At 40.6% G+C, this 25,515-nt stretch overlaps 1 protein-coding gene across 2 annotated transcripts in view; it reads right to left on the reverse strand.

Moving 5' to 3' along the window:
- Positions 1 to 25,141, reverse strand: part of IFFO2 (intermediate filament family orphan 2) — a 52,930-nt gene extending 27,789 nt beyond the window's left edge. For both annotated transcript variants that reach the window (XM_084652023.1, XM_084652022.1), the window contains exon 1: positions 24,464 to 25,141. In XM_084652023.1, coding sequence (XP_084508149.1) covers positions 24,464 to 25,062 — 599 coding nt within the window. In that variant the 5' untranslated portion in view covers positions 25,063 to 25,141. The remainder of the gene's footprint in view (positions 1 to 24,463) is intronic.
- Between the last annotated feature and the right edge of the window lie 374 nt (positions 25,142 to 25,515).

A 25,515-nucleotide genomic window follows, 5' to 3' on the forward strand; every position in this document is an offset into this window, starting at 1 on the left:
GAACAATAACGCACAGAAGGGAAGTGACTGTACAGGCTACCAGGCTGAAAACAGCGGTCCTCATATTTGTGCTGCAGGATATTAACTAGACAGCTGCTTCTACTAGTCTCAGATATAGGAATTTGATGTTGAGCCCAGAAATAGCTATGATTTCCAGCTGCAGCCAAAGTGGCTTTCAGAGCTGGAGAGGCAAATGTTGCTAACCTGAATGTACAGATGGAGAAAAGGCTATTGCTAGCCTACTCCAAGCTTACTAGGATTTTTTTTAAAAATAAAATTCAGAAAGGGCAATTTCAGTACTGACTATACTCTTCCCCTCCACTCTACTGAGGGCAGACATTTAAAATGTTATGACTACCTTCTAAATTCACAGATTTACAGGCTTATATTACAGTTATTAGAACATGAAGGTCTAGTCAAGATAAAACTAAGGATACATTTCCCTTTTTCCAGATGTGACATTACATTCCAAATGTATTCAATCACTGCAGTTTCAGGCCTCAAACTGCCTCTGCAATCATGTGATTAGGAATAAGCATTTTACATAGCTTGGCACAAAGTGAAGAACTGTGTGCCTTTTAAGAGAGGGAGTAGCTAGAGCATGAGACATTGAACTAACAAGATAGTAGGATGCTGAATAGCCTTGCAAGGATTAACACTGCTTTTGTAGGTTTTAGAGTAGCAGCCGTGTTAGTCTGTATTCACAAAAAGAAAAAGAGTACTTGTGGCACCTTAGAGACTAACCAATTTATTTGAGCATAAGCTTTTGTGAGCTACAGTCCACTGAATGCATCTGATGAAGTGAGCTGTAGCTCATGAAAGCTTATGCCCAAATAAATTGGTTAGTCTCTAAGGTGCCACAAGTACTGCTTTTGTAGTACAGCTGAATCACATTTCAAACACCCATGTTTCCTTAGAAAATGGAACAGTACACAGAGATCAACACTTAGATGAGCCCCTGTTCAAAAGAAAACAGGTGGAGATTACAAGGAAATCTGATAGTACCCAGGTGTAAATTGCTCTAGGCTTCCACTATTCATAACTTTCATTGGAACTAACCAGACATCCATACTGAATCCTTATCGACAGACAATTCACAGCTAAACCAGCTTCCCCCTCCCTGGATCACCAAGGCTAAGCAACATGATCTTGAACCATCTCTTTACCAGTATGAGCATATAAAGTTTAGGTAGGATTCTGAGTGGTGGGGGAAACTGCCATTTAGAGCCACATTGTCAAAAGAGCTCAGCACATTGATAAGCCAAAAGTTATGTCTGAACCACATTATCAACTCCTTTACTGACAAAAAAGATAAAGTACTCCTCATTCACCATTAAATGAGGATTCCTATTTTGTCAAAAGAATTTCAACGAAAAAAATATTTCTTAGATATGAAAAAATGTAGCAAAGAAACACTGCTGTAGGATGTTGTGAAGACAAGAAACTCTTCTTATGGTACTGTTGAGGTTTTCCCTCTGTACTTCCATCTCTATGGGGTACCAGACTGAAAGCATAGCAATAATCAAGCTCAAGCAAGCCTCCTTGTTGTCAGGGTACATGGGATCACACAAAAGAACTCTCTTCGAAGCACAAGTTCAACTGAACACTATCAATATGCTACCAATGGAAATACTAGCTGCAAAAGCCTGTTAACCCTAACTTAAGTGTTCAAGTGTCAAACCATTTCACAGGACAGGAAGCATACAAAAACACAGAAAAAAACCAGACTCAAAGATGTCAATATTTCATTTGGGCATGTGAGACACACCTAGTACTGCTCATCCTTTATATGTGAAGCATCTAAGATGCATTCTCTGTGATGTGTCCTACCTGTAAGGACACAGATGGGAAAATATGTGCATTCTATGCCAGGCTCAGTTAATTATACCTTAGGTGTTACCCAAAAGGGCTTGTGTTCTGCAATCACAGGTTAGAGAGACATTTTTTGCTCTCTTGTGGCAACATCACTTGTTCTTTTGTGGTTTGATGGCTTTTGACGCCCATATTTTGTTTAGGTGAACTCTGACGGGCAGGGCGTGCCCCACCATTCACTAATGTTGGCATGAGATTTGATGTTTAGCATGTTCAAGCCCAACCAATTTAATTGTTTGAGATTACTCATAGCAATCTCATGCTCGTTTTCTGTTTAGGTCTGTAGTAACATGCCCATTAATCTAGTCTCCCCACATCTATCCAGTGACATCTAGATATCGCCACCAAGGTTTATAATTGTGGGTATGACACACTGATTTCATTCTAATTGCCATATTGCCCCAGGAGTAGCACTTATGCTGCCATACAAAGAATCCAGTTTCAAATCTCATGTTTGGTCAGAGAAAGACCATCGATGATACTACTTCTGACAGAGGATGCCCCTGCTTATGAGGAGAATGTACTTTAGCACGTGGAAAGATCAAGATCTCTTGGTCAAATTTTCTAATGTGGAAGTGTACAAATCCTTTTCATACACACACACACACACACACACACACACACCCTTAAGAGTTTGCAGCATCCTAGTTCCCTTGTAACACAAATCCTGCCCCATACTGGACCCATATTTGTAGGCAGGTCAGGGGAAGAACCTGTCTACAAGATGAACACCAGAATCCCACCAATTCATTGCAGTGACTAGGGACATACATTGCAGAAAAGTCTGAATTAGCAAGTCAAACAATATAGAGGACTCAAGGATGTTGCAACAAAAGATGCATTTTGTCAAAACAAAATACGTATTTGTTGATTACAAAGCCACACTAAGTCTTTTGTTATGTATTTTGTTAAAATAAGATTGTTTAGTAATATTACACCTCAGAGCACTGTCTGTTATTAAACCCCTACTCTGTAAGATCCTCAGAACAGGAAACTGACCCATTCCACATTCTGTACAGTACGGAGCACACAGTCAGTACTCCGATTACATTGGGATGTGGGAGAAGAGCTGGGATTTGTGAACAAGCTAGGGAAGCATTAATGTGTAGGGATTATATATTATCTGCTGTACTGTATAGGGATTCTTCAGATTTATCTCAAAGAGACCAATTTCAGGCCCAAGAGCCCTGGTTTCTTACTGAAATACAAATTAATGCTATCTGATTAATACATTTTACACTGAGCCAATTTTATTTGAATGTCTGATTCCATGAAGCCTCCCTCTAACATAACAGCACAGCATTCTTGAATGAAGTGATCGGTGGCTTGCTACTTCATAGGGTCTGTCCCCTGTGTGGATTCGCTGAAGTGTAGTCAGGGAAAATCTCTGAGTAAAGCTTGTCCCACACTCACAGCTTTATGCAAAAGGTCTCTTGTAAGGTATCATAAGAAAGGTTATAAGCTACTGAATATGTTCCTCCTATTTGTATGCATATATCATTGTGGTATCTGAAGCTAGAAATATGAAGTATAACTGAAGTCCTATTGTAATTATGCAAAGTGTGGGCCATTAATGGTGGTTTAGAATCTTGATGGCTCCCATTGACTAGGACAATTGGTTGTAAATGCTTAATTTACCTGCAAGCCTTCCTGTGTACCTGTGGGCCAACCCAGGAAGAATGGAGACTAGGGGGGTCTTACAGTGATACATTACCATGACACGATACTGGAATCCATCTTAAATCTGGTACTTTTCCATTCAGAAGGAGGGGTGGGGACCCAGAGAGACAAAAAGATTTCTGCCTTGTGCCTAAGCTATAAAAGGGGGTGGAGCAGGACAAAAGGGGCTGCCAGTCATAAGAAACCCCCTGCTTACCACCTGAGATGTCTGCTGGAACTAACAAAGACTGTACCGGGGAAAGGATTGGGCCCACACGAGGAAGGAGTCTAGTCCGTGAAAGAAGCTTATTGGAACATCTCTGAGGGTGAGATATTACCTGTAATCAACTTCTTAATGTATTAGGCTTAGACTTGCATGTTTTGCTTTATTTTGCTTGGTGACTTACTTTGTTCAGTTTATTACTTGAAACCATTTAAATCCTACTTTTTATACTTAATAAACCAAAGTGATTTTATTGATAGATTTCAGAGTAGCAGCCGTGTTAGTCTGTATCTGCAAAACGAACAGGAGTATTTGTGGCACCTTAGAGACCTAATAAATTTATTAGAGCATAAGCTTTCGTGGGCTGCAGCCCACTTCATCGGATGCATGGAATGGAACATATAGTAAGAAGATTATATATCTATCTAATATATAGATGATATAAATATATATAATCTTATATAGAATATATAGATAATCTTCCCATACAGAAACAAACCTGGATTCTTCCAGCACAAGAGGGAAGTGAATCCAGTCATTTAAGATGCAACTGCTTACTCAAGAAGGCTTTTTGGCATAATGTAGGACAGCCTGTTTGTTGTATGTGCTACAGGGTCTCTGCAATCTTTTTGACAATTTTTTTTTTTTAAAGAAAAAGCAGTGGAGAGAGAGCTTGCTGAAAAGGAGTTTACATCGTTCAAGTTTAAGACTGATATCTGTAATGAAATAAGACAAGTTATACTCAACTTTGTGACAAAGTCAGCTGAGAGAACTGAAAAGTCTTAATTTACCAACAAAGTCATGATTGTTAGCATCTATGATAGATTCTCACAGCAGGAGACAAAAGCAATAGCAATTTAATTTGAAACAATAGTGCTATCTAGAATGAAGGTCATGAAATCAATCCCTTATGTTGGCTGAGGACCATACTGTAGTAATGGATAACTTATGAAGCCATCAAGCAGTCTATATTGCTAACCTCTAGTTTTAGCAGGAGACCAAATTCACAGATCCTAGTCTCCTTTATTTTCTAACAGCAACTTAGTTCAGGGATTCTATGTCAACTTGCATTCAGATCATGACTGTAAATGTCTCAACTACCAACTGACTTAAAGCAAACTCTTGGTCGCAAGGAAAGCTTTTATTTTCTCAAAATTTTGTAGCTTATGTATTGGAAATAATTGTTCTTAACTATTCTATAGGAATGACCACAGAACCTCTGCAAGTAGATTTTACTAGACTCATTTACTGGTGTAGTAGAGAAAGAAGGTAGATGAAGTAATATCTTTTATTGAATTAACTTCTGTTGGTAAAAGACCAGCTTTCAAGCTTACACAGAGTTCTTCTTCAGGTCTGGGAAAGCTACTCAGAGTATATTGAATTTCTTTCCTTTCCCGTTCTTCCTACCATTTCACAGGATTCTCTGTAGCTAAATGGAGACAAAGAGAGGTGAGTTCATTTTAAGCATGCTAAGGAATATTTGTCCATGTCTCAAATCAGTGGGAAGCCAAGACACCAACCCTTGTTTTTGAAGTAGGCCAGATGGCAAGACTTCTCTGTATACGGCATTTAAGCAAACGTTATATGCAATGCTGTGACATCTGTTCATGTCAGTGTAGTTACGTCTGAGAACTACTAGTGCAGCAGAATATGAAGGAGGAGGTCCTCTATTTTAAAAAGAAAAGGAGGACTTGTGGCACCTTAGAGACTAACCAATTTATTAGAGCATAAGCTCTAATAAATTGGTTAGTCTCTAAGGTGCCACAAGTCCTCCTTTTCTTTTTGCGAATACAGACTAACACGGCTGCTACTCTGAAACCTCTATTTTAAAGAGATCTACTGCAATTTTCTCTAAAGTAATTCTCCTCCGCACCTAAACAATCGTGCTGTTCATATGAAAATTATTTGTTTCATGTCAGTAAAATAAGAGTTTATTAATCAAAAGTGTAAATCCTGGTGATGAGACACTGTCCAACTGTGGGTAGTGAAACTATATCACTGGACATGGCCCACCTTGATTACCATGCACATTGTAGGGAGAGTGGTCACTTTGGATGAGCTATTACCAGCAGGAGAGTGAGTCTGTGTGTGTGTGTTTTTGGAGGGGGGTGAGGGGGTAAGAGAACCTGGATTTGTGCAGGAAATGGCCCACCTTGATTATCATGCACACTGTGTAGAGAGTTGTCACTTTGGATGGGCTATTACCAGCAGGAGAGTGAGTTGGGGGGGGGGGGCGCGGAGGGTGAGAAAACCTGGATTTGTGCTGGAAATGGCCCAACTTGATGATCACTTTAGATAAGCTATTACCAGCAGGACAGTGGGGTGGGAGGAGGTATTGTTTCATATTCTCTGTGTGTATATAAAGTCTGCTGCAGTTTCCACAGTATGCATCCGATGAAGTGAGCTGTAGCTCACGAAAGCTCATGCTCAAATAACTTGGTTAGTCTCTAAGGTGCCACAAGTACTCCTTTTCTTTTTGCGAATACAGACTAACACGGCTGTTACTCTGAAACCTATATCACTGATAACTGTGAACACTTAAGTACAGTAGTCAAATTACTAGCTACATGTGATTTCCTCCACCCCACTTCCTCTTGTGTCTGCTAATACTATGCAAGACATTGCAGATCTGTGCACGCAAAACCTTCTTCTGTAATATAGCTTGATACGGCTTTCTGTAAGACGCTGTATTTACTTCTCAGCACACAATAGTAACGCTGACAGCCTGCACATTAAGGGAAGGCTGGAATTATTAGCAGTACTAATAGTACTGAAGTGTCTCACGTTTGAGTGAATAGTGACCTGTTGGCTGGATTCTTTCTGACATAAAAGATCCTTCCTGACAGTCACAAAAACAGAGGATTGACAATACAAATAAACCTGATGAGATTACTTATGTGCTTAGGGAACATACGAGTTTCAATACCAGAGCAGGCCATTGATCCAGATGGGTTTGTTAACCTTCTTAGGGAAATAAGAGAAAGCAACATCCAAATAACTTGAGCTAGAAAAGCGTGGTTTTTGTTTTTGGATTTTTTTGGGGGGGGGGGGTGAGGGGAGAAGGTTAGGAGCACTCCACTCCTCTAAAGTCAGGGGGAAAAAACAGATTACATGACCTAGTTTTAGAATGTGATCAGGACCCAAGCAGCAAGCATTGTAATCTCCACTCTACACTTTAGAAAATAGTTGAGTTTACAGCAGAGTGTTTAGAAAAGTATCTTTTGGATTATGTAAATACGGAAAACTAACTAACTTCTTGCATATCTAAGCTAAAAAAACACAGGAGGTTCCAACACCAACAATTCCTCAGGACAGTTTAGTATCTCATTTATTCCTGTAAAAATATTTATGCTGGTACTTGGAACCCTTCAACAAACCTACACTTCTCTAAACTATGTGCAAAGCCTAAACAACATGGAGTTATTACACATTTAGAATGGTTAAAAACCAGTTTCCAGTACTTCCCTTCTCCCCCAATGGACCCTGGGGCAACAGAATCTCTTCAGTAATAGGAGAACCTGGGGACTGCCTTCCTTCCACTCTACTAATTCTGCTACTCAAGCATTGTAGTGAATTCAGTGCTGCAGTATACTGACTGACCAACAGAAAATTGAAGCCATTTGTAACCCTCATCAGGGAAAGAGCTCAGCCAGTCAACATCAACAAGATAATCATGGTCCCTATAATTAGGTTGATAGGCCATCATCCTTGTTCATCCGGAATAACCTGAAAGCGCAAGAGCACCTTTTTCAGCTTCAAGTTAATCTGGGCTGAGGTGGACTAACTTGGTGCATTGAGATAAAGGTCATCTCCATCAGACCCAAATGGTCTAGTAATTAAGTAGCAACCTGTTCTCTTTCCTACAAATTCATTATATGGCAAGTTCTCATTCCAAAAATGTTCATTTTCAAACTGAAATGTGTAAAGAACTGCCTATTATACCCTCTGAGCCCTACGTAAAACAATTACCATCAAGGCTTTATCATATATCTGGGGCAAAAATACATGCTACATTGTTCCTATAGCATTGTAACTGTCATAACTGTAGATTAAAATGAGCCAAAATAATTCTGTTTGTAATTGGTAATCTGAAAAGCAGAAGATTAAATTACTGTAAACATCCAGAATGCACGTTAAATATTTAACTCATGTTTTATAGAGTGCCTCCTTGCAGAAGCAACACTAACCCAGCTGCTTTTAATAGAATGTGTATCAAAATACATTTTTCTCCTTGTCCATCAGCTGGCTGCTTTAGAAATATTTCAGTATGTCAAGAGAATGGTGTTCTTGAGAGATAGTTTCCAGTATTTTGGCCTTGGAGTGCTAGTATAAGACCACATAGATACAGGACTGCTGTTTATTAAATGGACTGGCTTGGCCATTATTTCAAATGGGAAAGTCTCAGAAGTAACTCAACAGGGGCTATACAATGAGAGGTTAAGTAAATAGAAAATAGACATTAAAGACTCCGAAGAAATGCATTTTTATGTTTATTTGTAAAGTTACATCACTTGCAAAGAAGGGGGGGGGAGAAGAGAGTGAAACGTCATCTGTATTCAAATCTTCCTTTCTGAACAGAATGGTGACGCCACTCTGGATGTGTATCTAGATAAGGACTGCAAGGCCTCTTGGGACAACCATACCTCTGAATAATATAATTATGTACCTTTATACTAAACTGGTTCAGCTTCATTTTCTGGGAAGGAAAAGAAGGCAGTTAAATCTGAGTAATCGAAACAAACTATCAATATAATCCTATTGTAATAAATAGAATTCATATCAAATTTAAATGTTTTGATAGATATCACAGTGTGCATGTACAAACATTAAGTATTTGGAGAAACTGAGGAGCAGAAGTAGTATAGTGTTTTGGAACACGTGCATGTTGCTCAGACAATTTCCAGGCCTCTCATATTATTCAAAGATGAGAAATTTAGCCCACGGTTGCCAAACTATTTTGCAGTCAGTATTTGTGCAGATGAATACCCAACATCTGAAATCCCTTGGAGCATCCAACATATGGAAATAATCTGCCTGCAAGTGTTAATGCGTGAGAATTTCTGAATTAAGACCTCCTACACTGAAAAGGTCACTTGAAACAAGCTTTTAGAGGCCCAGCATAGGCAGAAAAGAAGCTGCTACTGTATTTTCCACTCCATGCATCTGATGAAGTGGGTTTTAGCCCATGAAAGCTTATGCCCAGATAAATTTGTTAGTCTCTAAGGTGCCACAAGGACTCCTCGTCGTTTTTGCTTGATTAGTGTGTACTGTGGAATACAGTATGCTATTATGGTGCCCTGGTAATGCCAAGTGATTCACTTTGACAGCTCATCTCCGGCACCCTCATCATTGCTGGAAAAACTATGGGCTACAGCTTAATAGAATAGAGCAGGAAAAAGCAGCATTTTTAAATTTTCTGAAATATTTAAACAAATTAGAAGTGAATACAAATTAAGATGTTTACATGAGTTACCAACAGTGACTATTTGCATGCTCAGTTTATCAGTGACAAAACAGCAAACAAGATGCAACTGTGACAGATATTCCAATCCCATTCAATGTCTTTGAGGACCATACTGTATTAAGTTTATGAATCTATGTAGGCCAGGGACTGTATGCAACTCCAGTGGGGAGGGTCACCATAGTCCTTCAGGAACCATTCAGAAGTAAGGAATTGGATGAACTTCTGTGGCTCAAGAACTACCTTGGGGGTACCAAGATTAACAAACAATGCCAACTGTGACTTGAACAACAAGGAGGCTGGTGGCACCTTAAAGACTAAAAGATTTATTTGGGTATAAGCTTTCGTGGGTAAAACACCACTTCTTCAGATGCATGGAGTGAAAATTACAGATAAAGGCATTATATAATGCCACATGAAGGAAAGGGAGTTACCTCACAAGTGGAGAACCAGTGTTGACAGGACCAATTCGATCAGGGTGGATGTAGTCCACTTCCAATAATAGAGGAGGAGGTGTCAATTCCAGGAGAGGCAAAGGTGCTTTTGTAATGAGCCCGCCACTCCTAGTCCCTATTCAAGCCCAAATTAATGGTGTTAAATTTGCAAATGAAGTTTAGTTCTGCTGTTTCTCTTTGAAGTCTGTTTCTGAAGTTTTTTGTTCAAGTATAGCTACCTTTAAATCTGTTACAGAATGTCCAGGAAGACTGAAGTGTTCCCCTACTGGCTTTTGTATGTTACCAGTCCTGAGGTCCGATTTGTGGCCATTTATTCATTTACATAAGGACTGTCCGGTTGTGTCTTGTTGTCAAGTTGTGACTTGAACATCTACACTTCCATTATTATGCAGATACCCACTAGGAAACGGTCTTTCAGCAGTCCTCTTAAGTAGACCACAATCAGATAAGATTTTCAGCTCCTACCAGCCTAGACTAGAACTAAACTAAACTAATGACCTGCAGTGACTGAGAAAATTACCTCCCTCCCTCCCTTTTCTTTAGAACACCACACAATTAAAAGAGTGCTATGCTTTGAGTCATATGCCCAAAACCCAAATCAAATCAAAGTCCAATGAGCAGGAAAGCCACGCAAGCATGGCACAGGGAATAAATCCTATTCAATCAGTTAAAGCTGCTACTCAGTTTGGGGCAACGGGGGAAAAGAGTAACACAATAAATGCTTCATGCATTTCTTGGAAATAAAGCTGAATTGTGCATTGGGGGCAGGGGGTGGGAGGGATAGCTCAGTGGTTTGAGCATTGGCCTGCTAAACCCAGGGTTGTGAGTTCAATCCTTGAGGGGGCCATTTAGCTTTCTGGGGCAGAAATTGGGGACTGGTCCTGCTTTGAGCAGGGGGTTGGACTAGATGACTCCTGAGGTCCCTTCCAACCCTGATATTCTATTATTTGAAACCAGAACTGAAAAGGTGAATCTCTCTACAGCAGTTATACCGATATACAGCTAATTCTGCACATGTGCACTTATCTCATAGCAGCAGGAGTAATATAGTTTACCCTTACAATATCTCATGGTGATCTTGGAATCTCAGGGAAATAATCTTGTATTTACTGACTAAATACAATAAAAGGTGGAAGAGGCTGTACCAAGTTTCAACAACTACATGGAATTTATTAACTAAAAACTTCCCACAATACACTGTGCAAAGGGACAGAATAATCCAGCACCAAGAAAGAGGAAAGAGAAGCAGAGGAGTTTTGAGAGCAGAATGTGTTATCTGCATATTATTAAGATACTACCATTGGGAGCTTGTTACGTTTCAGGACTAATTAGGGAGACAGCTAGCTTATTTCAGCCACAAAACATACTTCTTCAAAAGGACAAATCCCAAACAGCATCCCTGAAAATGAGATTTAACTTCCAGAGTAGCTGTGTCCCTTTAACAAAAGCTCAACAGTCACTGACAACTAGCAGCTGTTGCACTGTGGATAAGAATACAGATTAGCAGAAAAGATGTTTTACTGTGTATTATAATACTTGTACTTAACTTCTCTGTTTCCTCATTTGTAGAATGGAGATAATGCTTAAAAGCACTTCTTATAAAAGAAGGTGAGATTCTTAAATGAAAAGCAGTTAATGAACAGCAGTTAAATGACTTACCCATTATCACACAGACAGCAGCAGAACCAAGAATAAAGCCCAGGTTGCCTGACTCCTCCAAGATACTGTCAACTGGCCAATACTTCCTCTCCCTCACCCAAATAAAAAAAATTAAGAGATTCTGCATACATGAGTAGCTTTTTGTGATTGCATTTGTGCCAGTAGTTAGTTTTCGAAACAACTGCTCAATATCATGTACAGATATCAGAGTAGCAGCTGTGTTAGTGAGCTGTAGCTCACGAAAGCTTTGCTCAAATAAATTTGTTAGTCTCTAAGGTGCCACAATACTCCTTTTCTATGTACAGATATGATTCTTTGGAATTACACTATGTTGCCAATCAGCAAAAATACTAAGCACTGACAATTTGATTTCCCAAGATTTGGCATCTATAGCTGAGAACAGAATTGAGCAGGTGATTTAACACCTGTTACAGAGAAGACAATTATTTCCTCTTTTTTAAAAAAAAAAAGAGGACAGGAGATCTTGAATATTTTAAAAGACAATTTTAACAATTATGCCCTATTTGTAATAGCTGCATGCCTGTTTTGAGTTTAACATAAGCCCTGTGGTGTATGAAATTGTCTTGGATCCAACTTCTGTTTTAATGATACTTCAGATGTAAGAACCAATGTTAACCTTCAGTTATGAATATAAACAATGTACATTAAAAATCTTAATAAAACTATTCTATTCTAATGCAACAAGCATCTACATATAACTTGCATTTTACAAAATACTGGGGCTAGCTGCATCCCAAGTTATGTTTCTATTTGATAGTTTACAGCAACTCTGCACGTTGAACTCCTCCTATCTGTGAAACAATTTAAATTGGGAAACCACAAAATTATTTATCCTGTCTGTATAGCATCCAAAGAGAAAATTAAATTACATTTTTCAGATTGTCCATAATGCCAAGAGAAAAGGAGTACTTGTGGCACCTTAGAGACTAACCAATTTATTAGAGCATAAGCTTTCGTGAGCTACAGCTCACTTCATCAGATGCATATCGTGGAAACTGCAGCAGACTTTATATATACACAGAGAATATGAACCAATACCTCCTCCCACCCCACTGTCCTGCTGGTAATAGCTTATCTAAAGTGATCATCAGGTGGGCCATTTCCAGCACAAATCCAGGTTCTCTCACCCTCCACCCCCCACACACAAATTCACTCTCCTGCTGGTGATAGCCCATCCAAAGTGACAACTCTTTACACAATGTGCATGACAATCAAGTTGGACTATTTCCTGCTATCACCAGCAGGAGAGTGAATTTGTGGGGGGGGGGGGGGGGGGAGGGTGAGAAAACCTGGATTTGTGCTGGAAATGGCCCACCTGATGATCACTTTAGATAAGCTATTACCAGCAGGACAGTGGGGTGGGAGGAGGTATTGGTTCATATTCTCTCTGTATATATAAAGTCTGCTGCAGTTTCCACGATATGCATCTGATGAAGTGAGCTGTAGCTCACGAAAGCTCATGCTCAAATAAATTGGTTAGTCTCTAAGGTGCCACAAGTACTCCTTTTCTTTTTGCGAATACAGACTAACACGGCTGTTACTCTGAAACCTGTCATAATGCCAAGGTTTGCTTTAGTTATAATTTTAATACATAACCAAAGGAACTCCACTGACATTCCATCAGATTAAAGATGAACTAAATTTGGAACCACATTACGAACAGTAATGATGCAAACAGTGTGTTAGATCCCATGTAACTGGCCCCTTTATTAAGACAGTATACCTTGGAAATTTCCAGGATGATAGAAGCCAAGGCTGGAAGGACTGGGTGCATTTGGAGAGAACTGTAATCCACAAAAGAGTACTGGGTTTCATCAACCTAACCAGAAGTCTGATCCAAACCCAAATGCTTATTTTCAAGCTCTAGCTCATAAAACTTTAAACATATGCAACTAATTTTCCTTCACTAGATTGTGTTAGCTTGAACCCTTTTCCAAGCAGTGATCTCTGGTGCGAATTGGATACGTGAACTCCAGCAGGATGTTTCAGAGTTGTGTGTCCAGTCATTGTCAGTCATGTGGTTATGAATTATGCAGGGATGGAAGTGCCCAAACAAAAAGACTCAAGACATGCATCATCTGTGATTCAACTTCACACAGTAACAATTCAACTAGATTGGAGTTCTGTGGTCACTAACAAGCAGGAAACATCATTAATGGGCACAGAGCACCATTCTTTCTAGCCTCTCTATGTTCTTGAAGTAGACCCGGGGCAGGACTGATGTAATGTTTTGTATATGGATCAACAACTCAATGAATACATACAAGGCAAAGAGAGAGATTTAAACACATTTTCAATATTAGAGCCAGATAGGAGAGTAGTTTTATTAAAAGTATTTTAACCAGATGCCATATTAATGTCATGATTGTGAAAACAGTTTCAAATTGGACGATCTTGCTACTGAAGACTCCACTCTGCATGGCAGAAAGCAGCATATCTATTCCTCCAACACAACATTCCAGAAGATTCTATCTGCTTGCACACCAATTCTGAACATGTGGATGCATAAAAGAGCTGAAAAATCTGATAAACTGCTGGATTTCTAGACACTGGCATTTGATGACAGAGCCTGGTGCAATAAAGTTGTATAAAGTTCAGTTTGAAAAGCAGCCAAAGCATTATCCCTCCCTTCATTTTGGGAAGAAGCCCCACACTCCTTCCTACAGCACTTCTCCAGAGCTGACATGAATACTGATTTCTGGCCACTAGCCAATCACTTTCACTCATGGATCCCAAACAAGACAGTTTCACAATATATCTGAACTCTACTGCCATGTGCTCATCCGACATGCCACCATACATTATAATAATCTTACATTGTTCTGCTAATCAAAACTGAGGTTAAAAAGAATTTTTCCTTAAACTTCATCAGTCAAAAATAAAGAGGTTTCTATACAAATTGTGAGAGACAGAAGGAGGATGAGACTTGATGCTAAAAATCTTAAGAATTAATATATATAGCATGTAAGAGTGGGGATTTGAGTGACAGATACTTTTCTCCCCACTCCTATCAGAGCATTTGTTTGGGGGAGAACCTAGTTAGTTTGAGAACTGACTGTTACAAGCATAGCCTAGGGATATGCTGGTTCTTTGCCCTGCTTACTGAGCCAAATCCCAGTTGAAGCTGGCTGATCTGTTTGTTACTACAAACTAAGTTCACAGGACAGTGTTAGATAACCTTTTACTAAGCAAAGGAGGCATGTCTGGGGGAAAACTTTATGGAATTCCAAGCTGCAAATGGCTTCAGTTAATGGCCCCCATTTTAGCACACTTAATTTAGTTTAAGATTTTAACCCAATGGGTAATAATAAACATCTCCAATTCTTGTACTAATAGAAAAAAATGGTTTCTCCACCCCTTTGAATTTAGTGTTGTCTAGACACACAAAAGCTTTAAAAACAGAACCCTGAGAAGATATCAGAAAGCCATCAACAGGACAAAAAAAAAAAAAAAAAAACATATGCAAGAAGCCAATTCAAAATCCTGGCAGAGCATCACCACAAAAATCTGAACCACAAAAAAGCAGCTGCACCAGTCCCATTCTTTCCTTAGTTACAGAAAGCCAAGCACTTGAAATGCATTACTATACAGCAATTTAAGCCTAAGATTATACATAATGAATAGCTAGAAATATCTTGTTCCTGGGTTTGTTTTTGCTTGACTCCTAAATTGCACGTCTTCAGAGACAATTTGGGTTTAAGATTTTTAAAAGAGCTTGTTTTTGCTCTATCAAGTGTACTTCAGAATCTGGTTTTTCAGCCTTTGGAAGACCTGAGTTTACTTTCATATGGATTCACAAAATACTGAAAAGGTGTATTAAAAGCTATAAATTAGAGGACAAGTATTACAGTATTTTCCATGGACGTAGCCATCCTTTGAAAGGCATGGAAGTCTTCCTCAACCACCCTAACCAGAATATAAGAGGGATTCCCTCCATTCCAGAGGCTTAGAAGGTCCACCCCTGCCTTAGCCTCATGGGGTGACAGGAAAAGCACAGCTCCAAAAAGCTCAAAGCACCTCATTAATAGAGAGAATGGGAGCCAAGCACCAGTGTGGAGCTCAGCTAGAACTTTCCTTGTCCACTTCCTCTGAGGGTGTCATCATGGTGAGGGAAGATGAACCCCTTCTATGGAACCATACCCCGCTGCCACACCTCACCAGCTGGCTCTGTTGAAGGGAGGTACCCCTTTCATCTCCCAGGGGCAGAACTACCCCATGATGTGAACAAGGACTCTAGAGAGCACCTCCATAATCCCAGACCACAGTGCCCACGCATACTCCATCAATTGACTTTTCTTTTTTGTACCTTGACAGCTGCAGGGACCCACTCAACAACAATAAAGAGTGGAGAACTCTGGAACCCCTATTGCCTCCTATCCCTTTATGGGACAGACACCCCAGGGAAGGGACAGTTATCTGAGTTGCAGAGCTAGCTTACACTTAAAATAAATAATAAAAAATAATAATAAAAAAAGAACCAATGGTAATAGATAAAGGGGACCGCAAACCGCATGACTTTTTCAAGGGTGCAAACATTAAAGGGGTAAGGAGAAGCTGCAATGTAATAGGGAATTTTAAGTAGTGTGATTAAGAATTAAGTGGTTCACACTGTTGCCTATGTAACCATATAGTATTGTTACTGTCACTCCTGTAATAAACTATTTGAGGGAGGACAATCAAATTTAAACAAGACATGAGTAAACTCTTCAGGGCAAGGGACCCAATCCTGACTGGGTCTTCGTGGCACTACTGCAATGTATATAAGGGAGGACTGAAGGGGAAAAAATACTTTGCCTTCTTCCCAAAAGCATGAGAGCCCTCACTCCTTGGCCAATTACTCTAGTTTCTACTTGTATTAGAATTCAGAATCTGAAAGATTTGATATGGATTTTTTCCAAAATCATGTTAATCACAAACACTGGACAAAGATGCATCATCAACATTAAGGATAGCACAGTAGCACAATTCAGAGACAAATACATTTCTTACACCCAGACTACAAAAAGTCTAAGTCAGTGGTTTTCAATCCGCAGACCCTTGAGGGTCCATTTAAATTTGTTTAGGGGTCTGCAAATGAAAAAAGGCTGAAAATCACTGGTCTAAGTAACAGAAGACAGAGTTATGGAGCCAAAAAGTCCTGCTTCTCTAATTCCTAGTAATGATATATTCTGTAGCACAGCTATTGTTTTTGGCATCAGATAATTTTCTCCCTTCCTCAAGCAGAAATTCTCTCTTGCTGTTAACAGCTAGAATTCCTTTAACACTAACTTTCAATTTCAGAAGCATGAGCATTTACTTCAGAATTTTCCTTCAACAAGGGTAGGTGAGAAGTATCTGAATTTGGTTTGTCCAACTGGTAACGAAATCTCTACTAAGCACTTTTACTGAAAAGCCAACTGGCCCTTTTAAACTGTAAAAAGGAGAGCAGAAATATACTGGAATTACGAATTAGAGGGAAGTACCTTAATTTACAGGTAGAAAGCATTACTAGCTCTGTAACAAACTGAAACATGGAGGGGAGAAAATCTAGTACCCTGAAGAAATTCTTGTGTTCACCTCAGAAGTCATGCTATAATACATGGGGACCCAATAAAAAACATTTGCATCATATTACCATTGATTTTTAAGTTTAGACATTCCTACAAATTTTGTCCTAAGCAAAATTTTATTAAGTTCCTTTAAAAAAAAAAAAAAACAGATCTAGTTAGTTTTGACATGCTTTGCCTTTGACAATGGAAATCTATCCAGCAGCAGCAAATTTGAGATAATCTCTTGTTCTTCAACCGGACTTTATTAATTTTCAAAATGAAAAGACCATCCTGAGGAAAAACAACTATTTCCAGCTCAACTATTAAGTTTCTTTCGACTGCTACAAGAAAAAAAACCCTCAATATCTGGTAGATTCTAAATATATGAACCAATTAAAAACAATTTTAAACCCATAAAATATAATCCATTCAAGTGTTCAAACTAAAGCTCTGGACAAACTGATCAGCAGGTCTCTTGCAGAGATTTTTTTTTATTTTTAAAAGCTATTCAGAGAGAAGAATATGGAATGACTGCAGGAGGGTTTTCACAAACTCAACAGACTTTTGTTGGCCACACACAGGAATATTTGGACAGTCACAGTGCTCCCAGATCTTAATGGGAGAGCTACACATACCCCCCTCAGAGCCTAAAAAGGTGAGAACCTGAACTGTTACCTACCTCAAAATAAAATAAATAAATAAATCTTAACATGTGCATTTTTGTCTTGAATAGCATATTAGAAACCAAATTCCATGCAGTGCACATTTCGGTATATTTCATAAACTGGGGTGTCACCCTCCTATGTTTAACCTTGATTTATAACGCTGCCTCTTCAAATAGTCAAGACAGACATTCTCCTACAGTCCAGGAGAATGCATTTCAATGTGTGGGTATGTGGTTAAGCTCATCTCTTTGAATGGCATTGATTAGATCCCAGCTACACTACTTCACTTGCTAAAACCTAACAAGAATCCTAAATTGTTAACATACTAATAAGGCGATTATGTAACACAATAACTAGACTGAACTATGACAATATTGTTTACAGTTTTGCATCATTAACCATTCTTCTGAAACAGGATTCTTCTTATAACAAGCTATACTGATCATCCTTTGGGTAACCAGGCAAATGGTTATACATATGCAAAATGCTGCACTGATCCAATATAAAAATTCACATTTATATAACATCTACAAATCCACTGTCTCTCAAAGAAAATGTTGAAGATTTTTTTCTTCTCACATCTCCCAAGTTTTTCTTCCTATGACAAAGGACACATGCATGAACACCATTTTATTTCTAACTTTTAGAAGTAACATTTAAGATAACACCTACTGAAAGACTGGAAAAGTGATTCTCTGGTTTACTTACTTTGTATACAGTTAACCTAAGTTTCCCTGTGTAGTTAGGTCTTTCAAATAGCAACAGAAAAGGAGTTAAACACAGTGAAGTGTTGTTACCAGATGTCAAAAATTGACCAAAGGACTTGTGAGCAGATCTAGAATCAGAAGCTACTTTTAATAATTATCCAGAAATTAATAATTCAGAGTGATAAAGAGAAACAGAAAACATTTAACGAAGTGGCTGTTTTCATGTATCCTTGAATAAAATAGTAGAGGGGGAGGGAAATTAGTTCGACACAGCCTGTTTCTTAGTCAGCTGATTCCTCATGGGAACTTTTGCTTATATCTGCTCCAGACTTTACTCACATTTGTAATTTTAAAACAAATCACAGCATTCTACTGACAAAATATTAGCCAAAGGTTATATATGTTTCAACATTATATCATAATAAGCTGCTGCTGCAGCTCCAAGAAAATCTAGACTTTCATAGGTGGAAAAAAGGCGTGGGGAATTAAGCAGTCTGTTGTTAGAGGGAAGCCGTTTGTAATTTTAAAGTTTGCTTGTGGAACCTCTTCCGATAAAAAAATCTTTGATAACCTTCAGATTTTTTAGACAGTTTTACCTCCTCTTTACCAAAAGTTGCTCTCAATCTGACTGCTGTGTTTTTCAGCTTGTGACTATGGCATGATTTTCATATTTGTGCAGAAGGAAGTTTCAATTTTAAAAAAAAATTTATTTTGAACATGATTTTTTCCTACTAGCATTAAACAGGCTACACATGAACTACAAGACGTTGACATTCAAGAGGAAATTGTGCTCGCCACACCTTGCAATCCAGTCATGGAGCTTATTGCAACTATTTCAACAGGGGACAATATTTGTGTCACCAAGACTCAGAAGCTTTATGTGAATTGGTTGCTTGGTACAGAGACTGTATAACCATTGTGTAACCAAAAAAACAAACCAACAAACACTACTAGCAATGGTATTTGCACAACTCAGTAATGTAGTCATCTGTCACACATCTTGGTATCAGTATGTTTTCCTATAAGATGTATACTTAAGGGCTGATACACATTTCTAAGTGGCAATTGTAAAAAGTATTTCTCAGTAGGATTAATTTTACTTGTTTTGTGGTAAAAAAGGAAGATCATCAGAAAATATGCTTTACAACCTTATTGTTGTTCCTTCACAATCTCTTCTTGAGAATTTTCAGAATCAAGGTGACTGGGCAACAAAATGGCAGAACTTTGGTAAGTGTGAAGTAATGCACACTGGAAAACATAATCCCAGCTATACTTACAAAATGATAGGGTCTAAATTAGCTGTTACCACTCAAGAAAGTTCTTGGAGTCATCGTGGATAGTTTTCTGAATACAGTCATTTAATGTGCAGTGGCAGTCAAAAAAGGTAACCGAATGTTAGGAATCGCTAGGAAAGGCATAGATAAGACTGCAAATATAATGCTCACAACTTGAATACCGGGTGCAGTTCTGGTCACCCCACCTCAAAAAAAGATATTAGAACTGGAAAAGATGCAGAGAAAGGTAACTAAAATGATTAGCAAAAACAACAAGGAGTCCTTGTGGCACCTTAGAGACTAACAAATTTATTTGGGCATAAACTTTCGTGGGCTAGAACTTATGCCCAGACAAATTTGTTAGTCTCTAAGGTGCCACAAGGACTCCTCCTCGTTTTTGCCGATACAGACTAACACAGCTACCACCACCACGCTAAAGCGATTAGGGATATGGAGCAGCTTAATCTGAGGAGGAATTAAAAAGACCAGGATTGTTCATCTTAGAAAATGAGAGGATATGATAAAGGACTATATGATCATGAATGGTGTAGAGAAAGCAAACTGGGAAGTGTTATTTACCCCTCCACAGAACACAAGAAGCAGGGGTCACCCAGTGAAATGAATAGGCAGCAGATTTAAAAACAAACATAAGGCAGTACTTCTTCACACAACACACAGTCAGCCTGCAGAATTCATTGCCAGGGGATGTTGAGAAGTCCAAAACTACAACAAGATTCAAAAAAGAATTAGATAAATTCATGGAAGATAGGTCCATCAATGGCTATTAGCTAAGATTGTCAGGGACACAACCCCATGCTTTCAGATGCTAGGAGTGGATGACAGGGGACGGATCACTCAATGATTGCCCTGTTCTGTTCATTTCTTTTAAAGCATTTGGCATTGGCCACTGTCGGAAGACAGGATACTGGACCAGATGGACCACTGGTCTGACCCTGTTCTTATGCTTAAGCTCTCCCCTGGAATATTAGCATATTATCACAAATCCCCTAGTGCATTATTAGCTCCCCAATAAAAAGAGCATGGACCAAACTGAAATATCTTACCAACAACATGATTAGTAAGTCACTTCAAAATAGATTTTCCAATGTACTCCATACTGGAAAGGCAAATATGCTATAAAAACTGGAGGTGAATTTTATTTCTGAATCTCATAATTCATATTCACCACCTATTCAGTTCTTCTGCAAAGGAAGAAGTGTCTGACAATTGTGCCCTGTCTGATTAGGTGGTCACACCCACCAGAGCATAAATATACTGCTTTGGATAAAAATGTATTAAAATAATGAATCCTACTTTCCGAATCACATTCTGCATAGGAGAGCGGTATCTTTCAGCCAGTACGACAACAGATCCCTTCAAAAAGGCTTAGAACCAACCACTGCCATTGGCACAAGACACCCCCTTTCAAGGTTTCTACCATCTTGACCTAAGAGGAAAGCATCTAAGAACACTGTAACACATCTGGTAACTATATTAGTTCTCTTCCTCCAAGGAAGTTGAAGTTTGCTAACAATAGTTTAGAGCACCCAAGTAATGATTCTCCATCTTGCCACCTCAAGATAGTAGCCTTTCAAAAAAGTATTGCACACAGGTCTGTTTTCCAAGTTAACAGTAAGCAAGCTAGCCAGACATCTTTGCAGAGCAAGACTTATGCACATGTTTAACTCTTTGCTGACAATGTTCTTTCCAAAAGTGATAGAAACAAAACGCACTGGCTTCTTTATTTGGAGACTACTGTGCTAGGAGAAAAGGAGTACTTGTGGCACCTTAGAGACTAACCAATTTATTTGAGCATGAGCTTTCGTGAGCTACAGCTCACTTCATCGGATGCATACCGTGGAAACTGCAGCAGACTTTATATATCATGCAGTCGATAGATTTCCACTCCATTGGTTAGTCTCTAAGGTGCCACAAGTACTCCTTTTCTTTTTGCGAATACAGACTAACACGGCTGTTACTCTGAATACTGTGCTAGGAGTAATTCAGTCATCAGGGGGCACTATCAGTTACTTTAAACCCAAAATGTGATTTTACAAAAAATACACAACAGAAGCGTTGGCAATGACAGCTAGCTCAGTCAGCAGAGCATCAGGCTCTTAATCTGAGGGGCCAGGATTCTAACCCATTTGGGCAGCTAGCTTTTTATTAAATAGCCCTGCCTTGAGTGCAGGAGACTGGACCAAATGACCTCTTGAGGTCCCTTCCAGTCCTACACTTCTATGATGCTAAGTGTTTTCATTAAGAAAAATGATAGTTGTTTGGGAAGTAAGCAGTCTCTATGGTGTTTGCAACGCAAGCATTTCCATACTGTGGTAGTGCATGAAAAAGTAAAACTGAAATCTATTATTACTGCTAGAGCTGAATGAACAAGTAAACAGCATAAATATTTTCTAAATCACACAAAATTTGCTAGATGTCTCACAAGAAAAACACAATCAACTCCAAAAACCAGGTCACCTAAAATATAGGTTTGACTAGTGCAGGGCACAAACAGATAAGGAAGGGGGGGGGGGTCAGGAAAGGCAAACTAGAATTGTAATAATTAGTTACTTAGTAATGGACATACCCACATTGAAGGAGACATTAAAAATGCAAGTCTTTCCAAGGGGACTCAAGATGTTAACACAATCATACACACTTGCACTTATCTACACAATTTTTGTACTGCTTTAACTGCCTCAGTTTAGAAACAGATCTAATTAAAGCAATAAGACCCGCTAGTGTGGATGCAGTTATACCGGTATAAAGGTGATTAGACCAAAAGCAGCTATACTGGTATAAGCACTTTTATATGAGTATTGCTGCATCCACACTAGGGGTTGTACCTCTTTAACTTCATCAATTTCTAAACACAAAGTTAAAGCAGTGCAAATCTGTGCACTGACTACACCTTAGCCTTTTCTTCCAGAAGAAAGCACCGTTCATCTATTTAAAAAAAGAAAGTAGCACTAGTCACTGATGACACAACCCACATCCTAGGGATAAAGAAAAGGAGTACTAGTGGCACCTTAGAGATAACTTTCTTAAATGAAACAAGGCTGAATACATATTCTCCCAAGTGTCACCACCCATCTTCTTAGTATAGAGAATGAAAACAAAATAAGCCGATGGCGTAATGTGCCTACTACTGCAGACAAAAAAATACACCCCAACTTTCCTTTAATCAAATCACATTTTGACATCAACTCCTGTCAGAGCACTAAGCTCTGAAGGCCTATTACCCCGATTTAAAAATGTGTTATCAAATAGGAGAGTAGTTTCATAGTGTACAGACATCCACATCACATAACCAGTATAACTGGTACGATTTACTGGGAGTTGAGAATCAAATAGATAAGACTGGGTTACTCAGATATGAGCCCTTAAAGAAAAAAAGTTGCCTTGCCAAAAGAGAGATGTCCCTGGAATACAAGCCATCAACTACTTTTCAGCATTACATTTGAGTTCCCACCCCACAGAAGTCATACTACTGAAAGCCACTTAACAGTAGAAACCAGTTGGAACTGGGATTTCCCAGATTATCTTATTTTCATGGTTCACACAGCTAGATGCAAGGAAATATCAGGAGTGGAAGGGTATTTTTAAAAGTAGCCAAAGAAAGTTTCCATCTGTCACATCTACAAGTGATTTTACTGCATGGTTTCCAATTTAAGCCAACAAATTTAAAATAGAGGAAAATATATTAATTTAGCCATTTTCCAGTTTCAATAGTCTATTCAACATGACACACAGGGACAAACTAGAGCAACCCCAAAAGATACATTCATGTATCATACACCTCCCCAGTGTTAAGATTTTTTTAAACATGTAATTTGCAAGGACATCATAAATGTGACAAACTAACAGCTTATAAAGGAACACAATGTTCTCATCCATGCAGAGCGCTGCAATCAGAATGTGCTGTATGCCACATGGCCAAAACCCTGTCTGTCTCACAAAAGGGTTGTCTGAATTTGCCCTCCTACAAAACCAAACTGCCAGAGACAGACCCCATTCAAACTAAAAGGCAACAGAATTTAGCAGTGGTTGCCCAGGTCTGTCCTTCAGGATGCCCTGGGCACCCACTGCATATAGAAATCTGTCTCCAGGATCCCAGCTACCGACTTTTACTGGCCTCCCACCCTCAGCGCACATAGACTTGACTCTGTATGTCTAGTGTATTTAGAGATGTTTAATTTTGCGAAAAAATCTCCCAAGGCTTAACAAAAATGTAAGATGAATTTAAATTTTTCAACAAGTATGTGTTTGGTGTGTTTTTTTTTTAAACAGTTCAATGAAGCAGTTTTTGTTTGGATGCAAACCTTTCCCTGCAGTGTTTGCAACCCAAATATTGCAGCACTGAGCTAAGTCACAAGAGCCAGAAAGTGAAATTGACTATGAAAGGGATTAACCCGTTCTCATCTCCCAAGCTAAATTTAGGGCTAATTATGTAAACAAACATTAATAGTAGATCGCTTCCCTCTCCAAGGACGGGTTTAAAAAAAAAAATCTGTTAAGCTTGCAATGCTCCCTTTGAGACAGGAACGCACAGAAAGCTTGAAAGTGGGCCTTCAACCTCCAAAGGGCCTCCAGGTTTTCCGAATACCACCCACCCTACCCCAGAAAAATCAACCAGCTTGGTGGGAGGGGCAAACTCTCTCGAGGAGGGTCCCCCAAGTTTTCCAAATCCATCGGCCTCCTCTCTCCATAGACAGGAAGTCTGGGGGAAGGGAAGCCACGTTCCCGCCTGGGTCTCAGATTCCCCAGCCTAGCTATCCCTTCCTCACCCTGGGACGGCTGCCCCGAGGGGTCCCCCAAACCCTCTCCTTCCTTCAACTCCCCCATGCAATACAAACAAGCGAGCTGGACGTGGGAGCCACACACTGCCCGACTTCACCTCCTCCCTGCGATGCTCATTTCAGGCCTTCCCCGCACTCACTTTCTCTTGTACTCGTCCCTCTCCCGCTTGACTTTGGCCAGCACGTTGTAGAGGGCCCGGATCTCGGGGGTGATGGTGTCGATCTGCACCCCCACGCCGTCCGGATGGACCCAGGAGACGCCGGGCCCCTGCAGGGTCTCCAGGCCGCCGCCGCCGGTGCGGCGCACCTGGGTGTAGCTCCAGATGGTGCCAGGCAGGCGGCCGTAGGGCTGCGGCGGGGCGGCGGCGGCGGCAGCAGCCGCGGCGGGGCCGGCGGGCCGGGCGCCCTGTCCGGGAGCCGGGGGCCCCGAGTCCGTCTGCACGGCCTGGTCCCGGGAGAAGGTCTTGTAGCGGAAGCGGCGGTCGCGCTCGCTCTGCTGCGCCTGCAGCTGCTTCTCCAGCAGCCGGTTGCGCCGCTCCAGCTCGTGCACCTTGGCCAGGAAGCAGCGGAACCGCACGTTCAGCCCCTTCAGCAGGTGGATGTTGGAGCCCAGGTCGTTCCGCAGCGCCGCGGTCACCGGCGGCGGGGCAGCCGCGGGGCTGCCGGGGCCCAAGGCGCCGGGGGCCGGGCCGGCGGAGAAGGCGCGGGCCATCTCCCCGAAGAGGAGCGAGTTCATCATCCTCCCGGCCGGGAGCCCTCGCAGCAGGGAGGGGGAGCGACGGGGACTGGGATCCTGTCAGCACCGGGGGCGGGTAGGTACCCGGCTCGAGGGGAGAGGGGGGGGGATTCAACCGGAAGTGGCGGTTAGACGAAGGGTGGGGGGGAGCGAGGGGAGACTATTTCTGAGGTAAAAAAAAAAAAAAACCCCAAAGCGGCCCAGGATCGCGTCCCTCCCGCAATCCGGGTGTCTCCAAGCGAGGGGGGCGCCCGGCCTCGGCTGCTAGCTCGCTCGCTCCTGCGCCAGCCGCCACTGCCGCATCCGGCGCAGCTGCCCGGCCGCTGACTGACTGAGGCCGGCGACGCGGGGCGGGACTCGGCACCGGCCGCCGCGCGGGCCACGCCCCCCCCCGCCTCCGCGAGCGGCGGCAGGCGCGGCCCCGCCCCCTCCCCACCGTGGCCCCGCCCCCTCCCT

Source organism: Lepidochelys olivacea (genome assembly GCF_965140295.1).
Source record: "Lepidochelys olivacea isolate rLepOli2 genome assembly, chromosome: 18".
NCBI lineage: Eukaryota > Metazoa > Chordata > Testudines > Cheloniidae > Lepidochelys > Lepidochelys olivacea.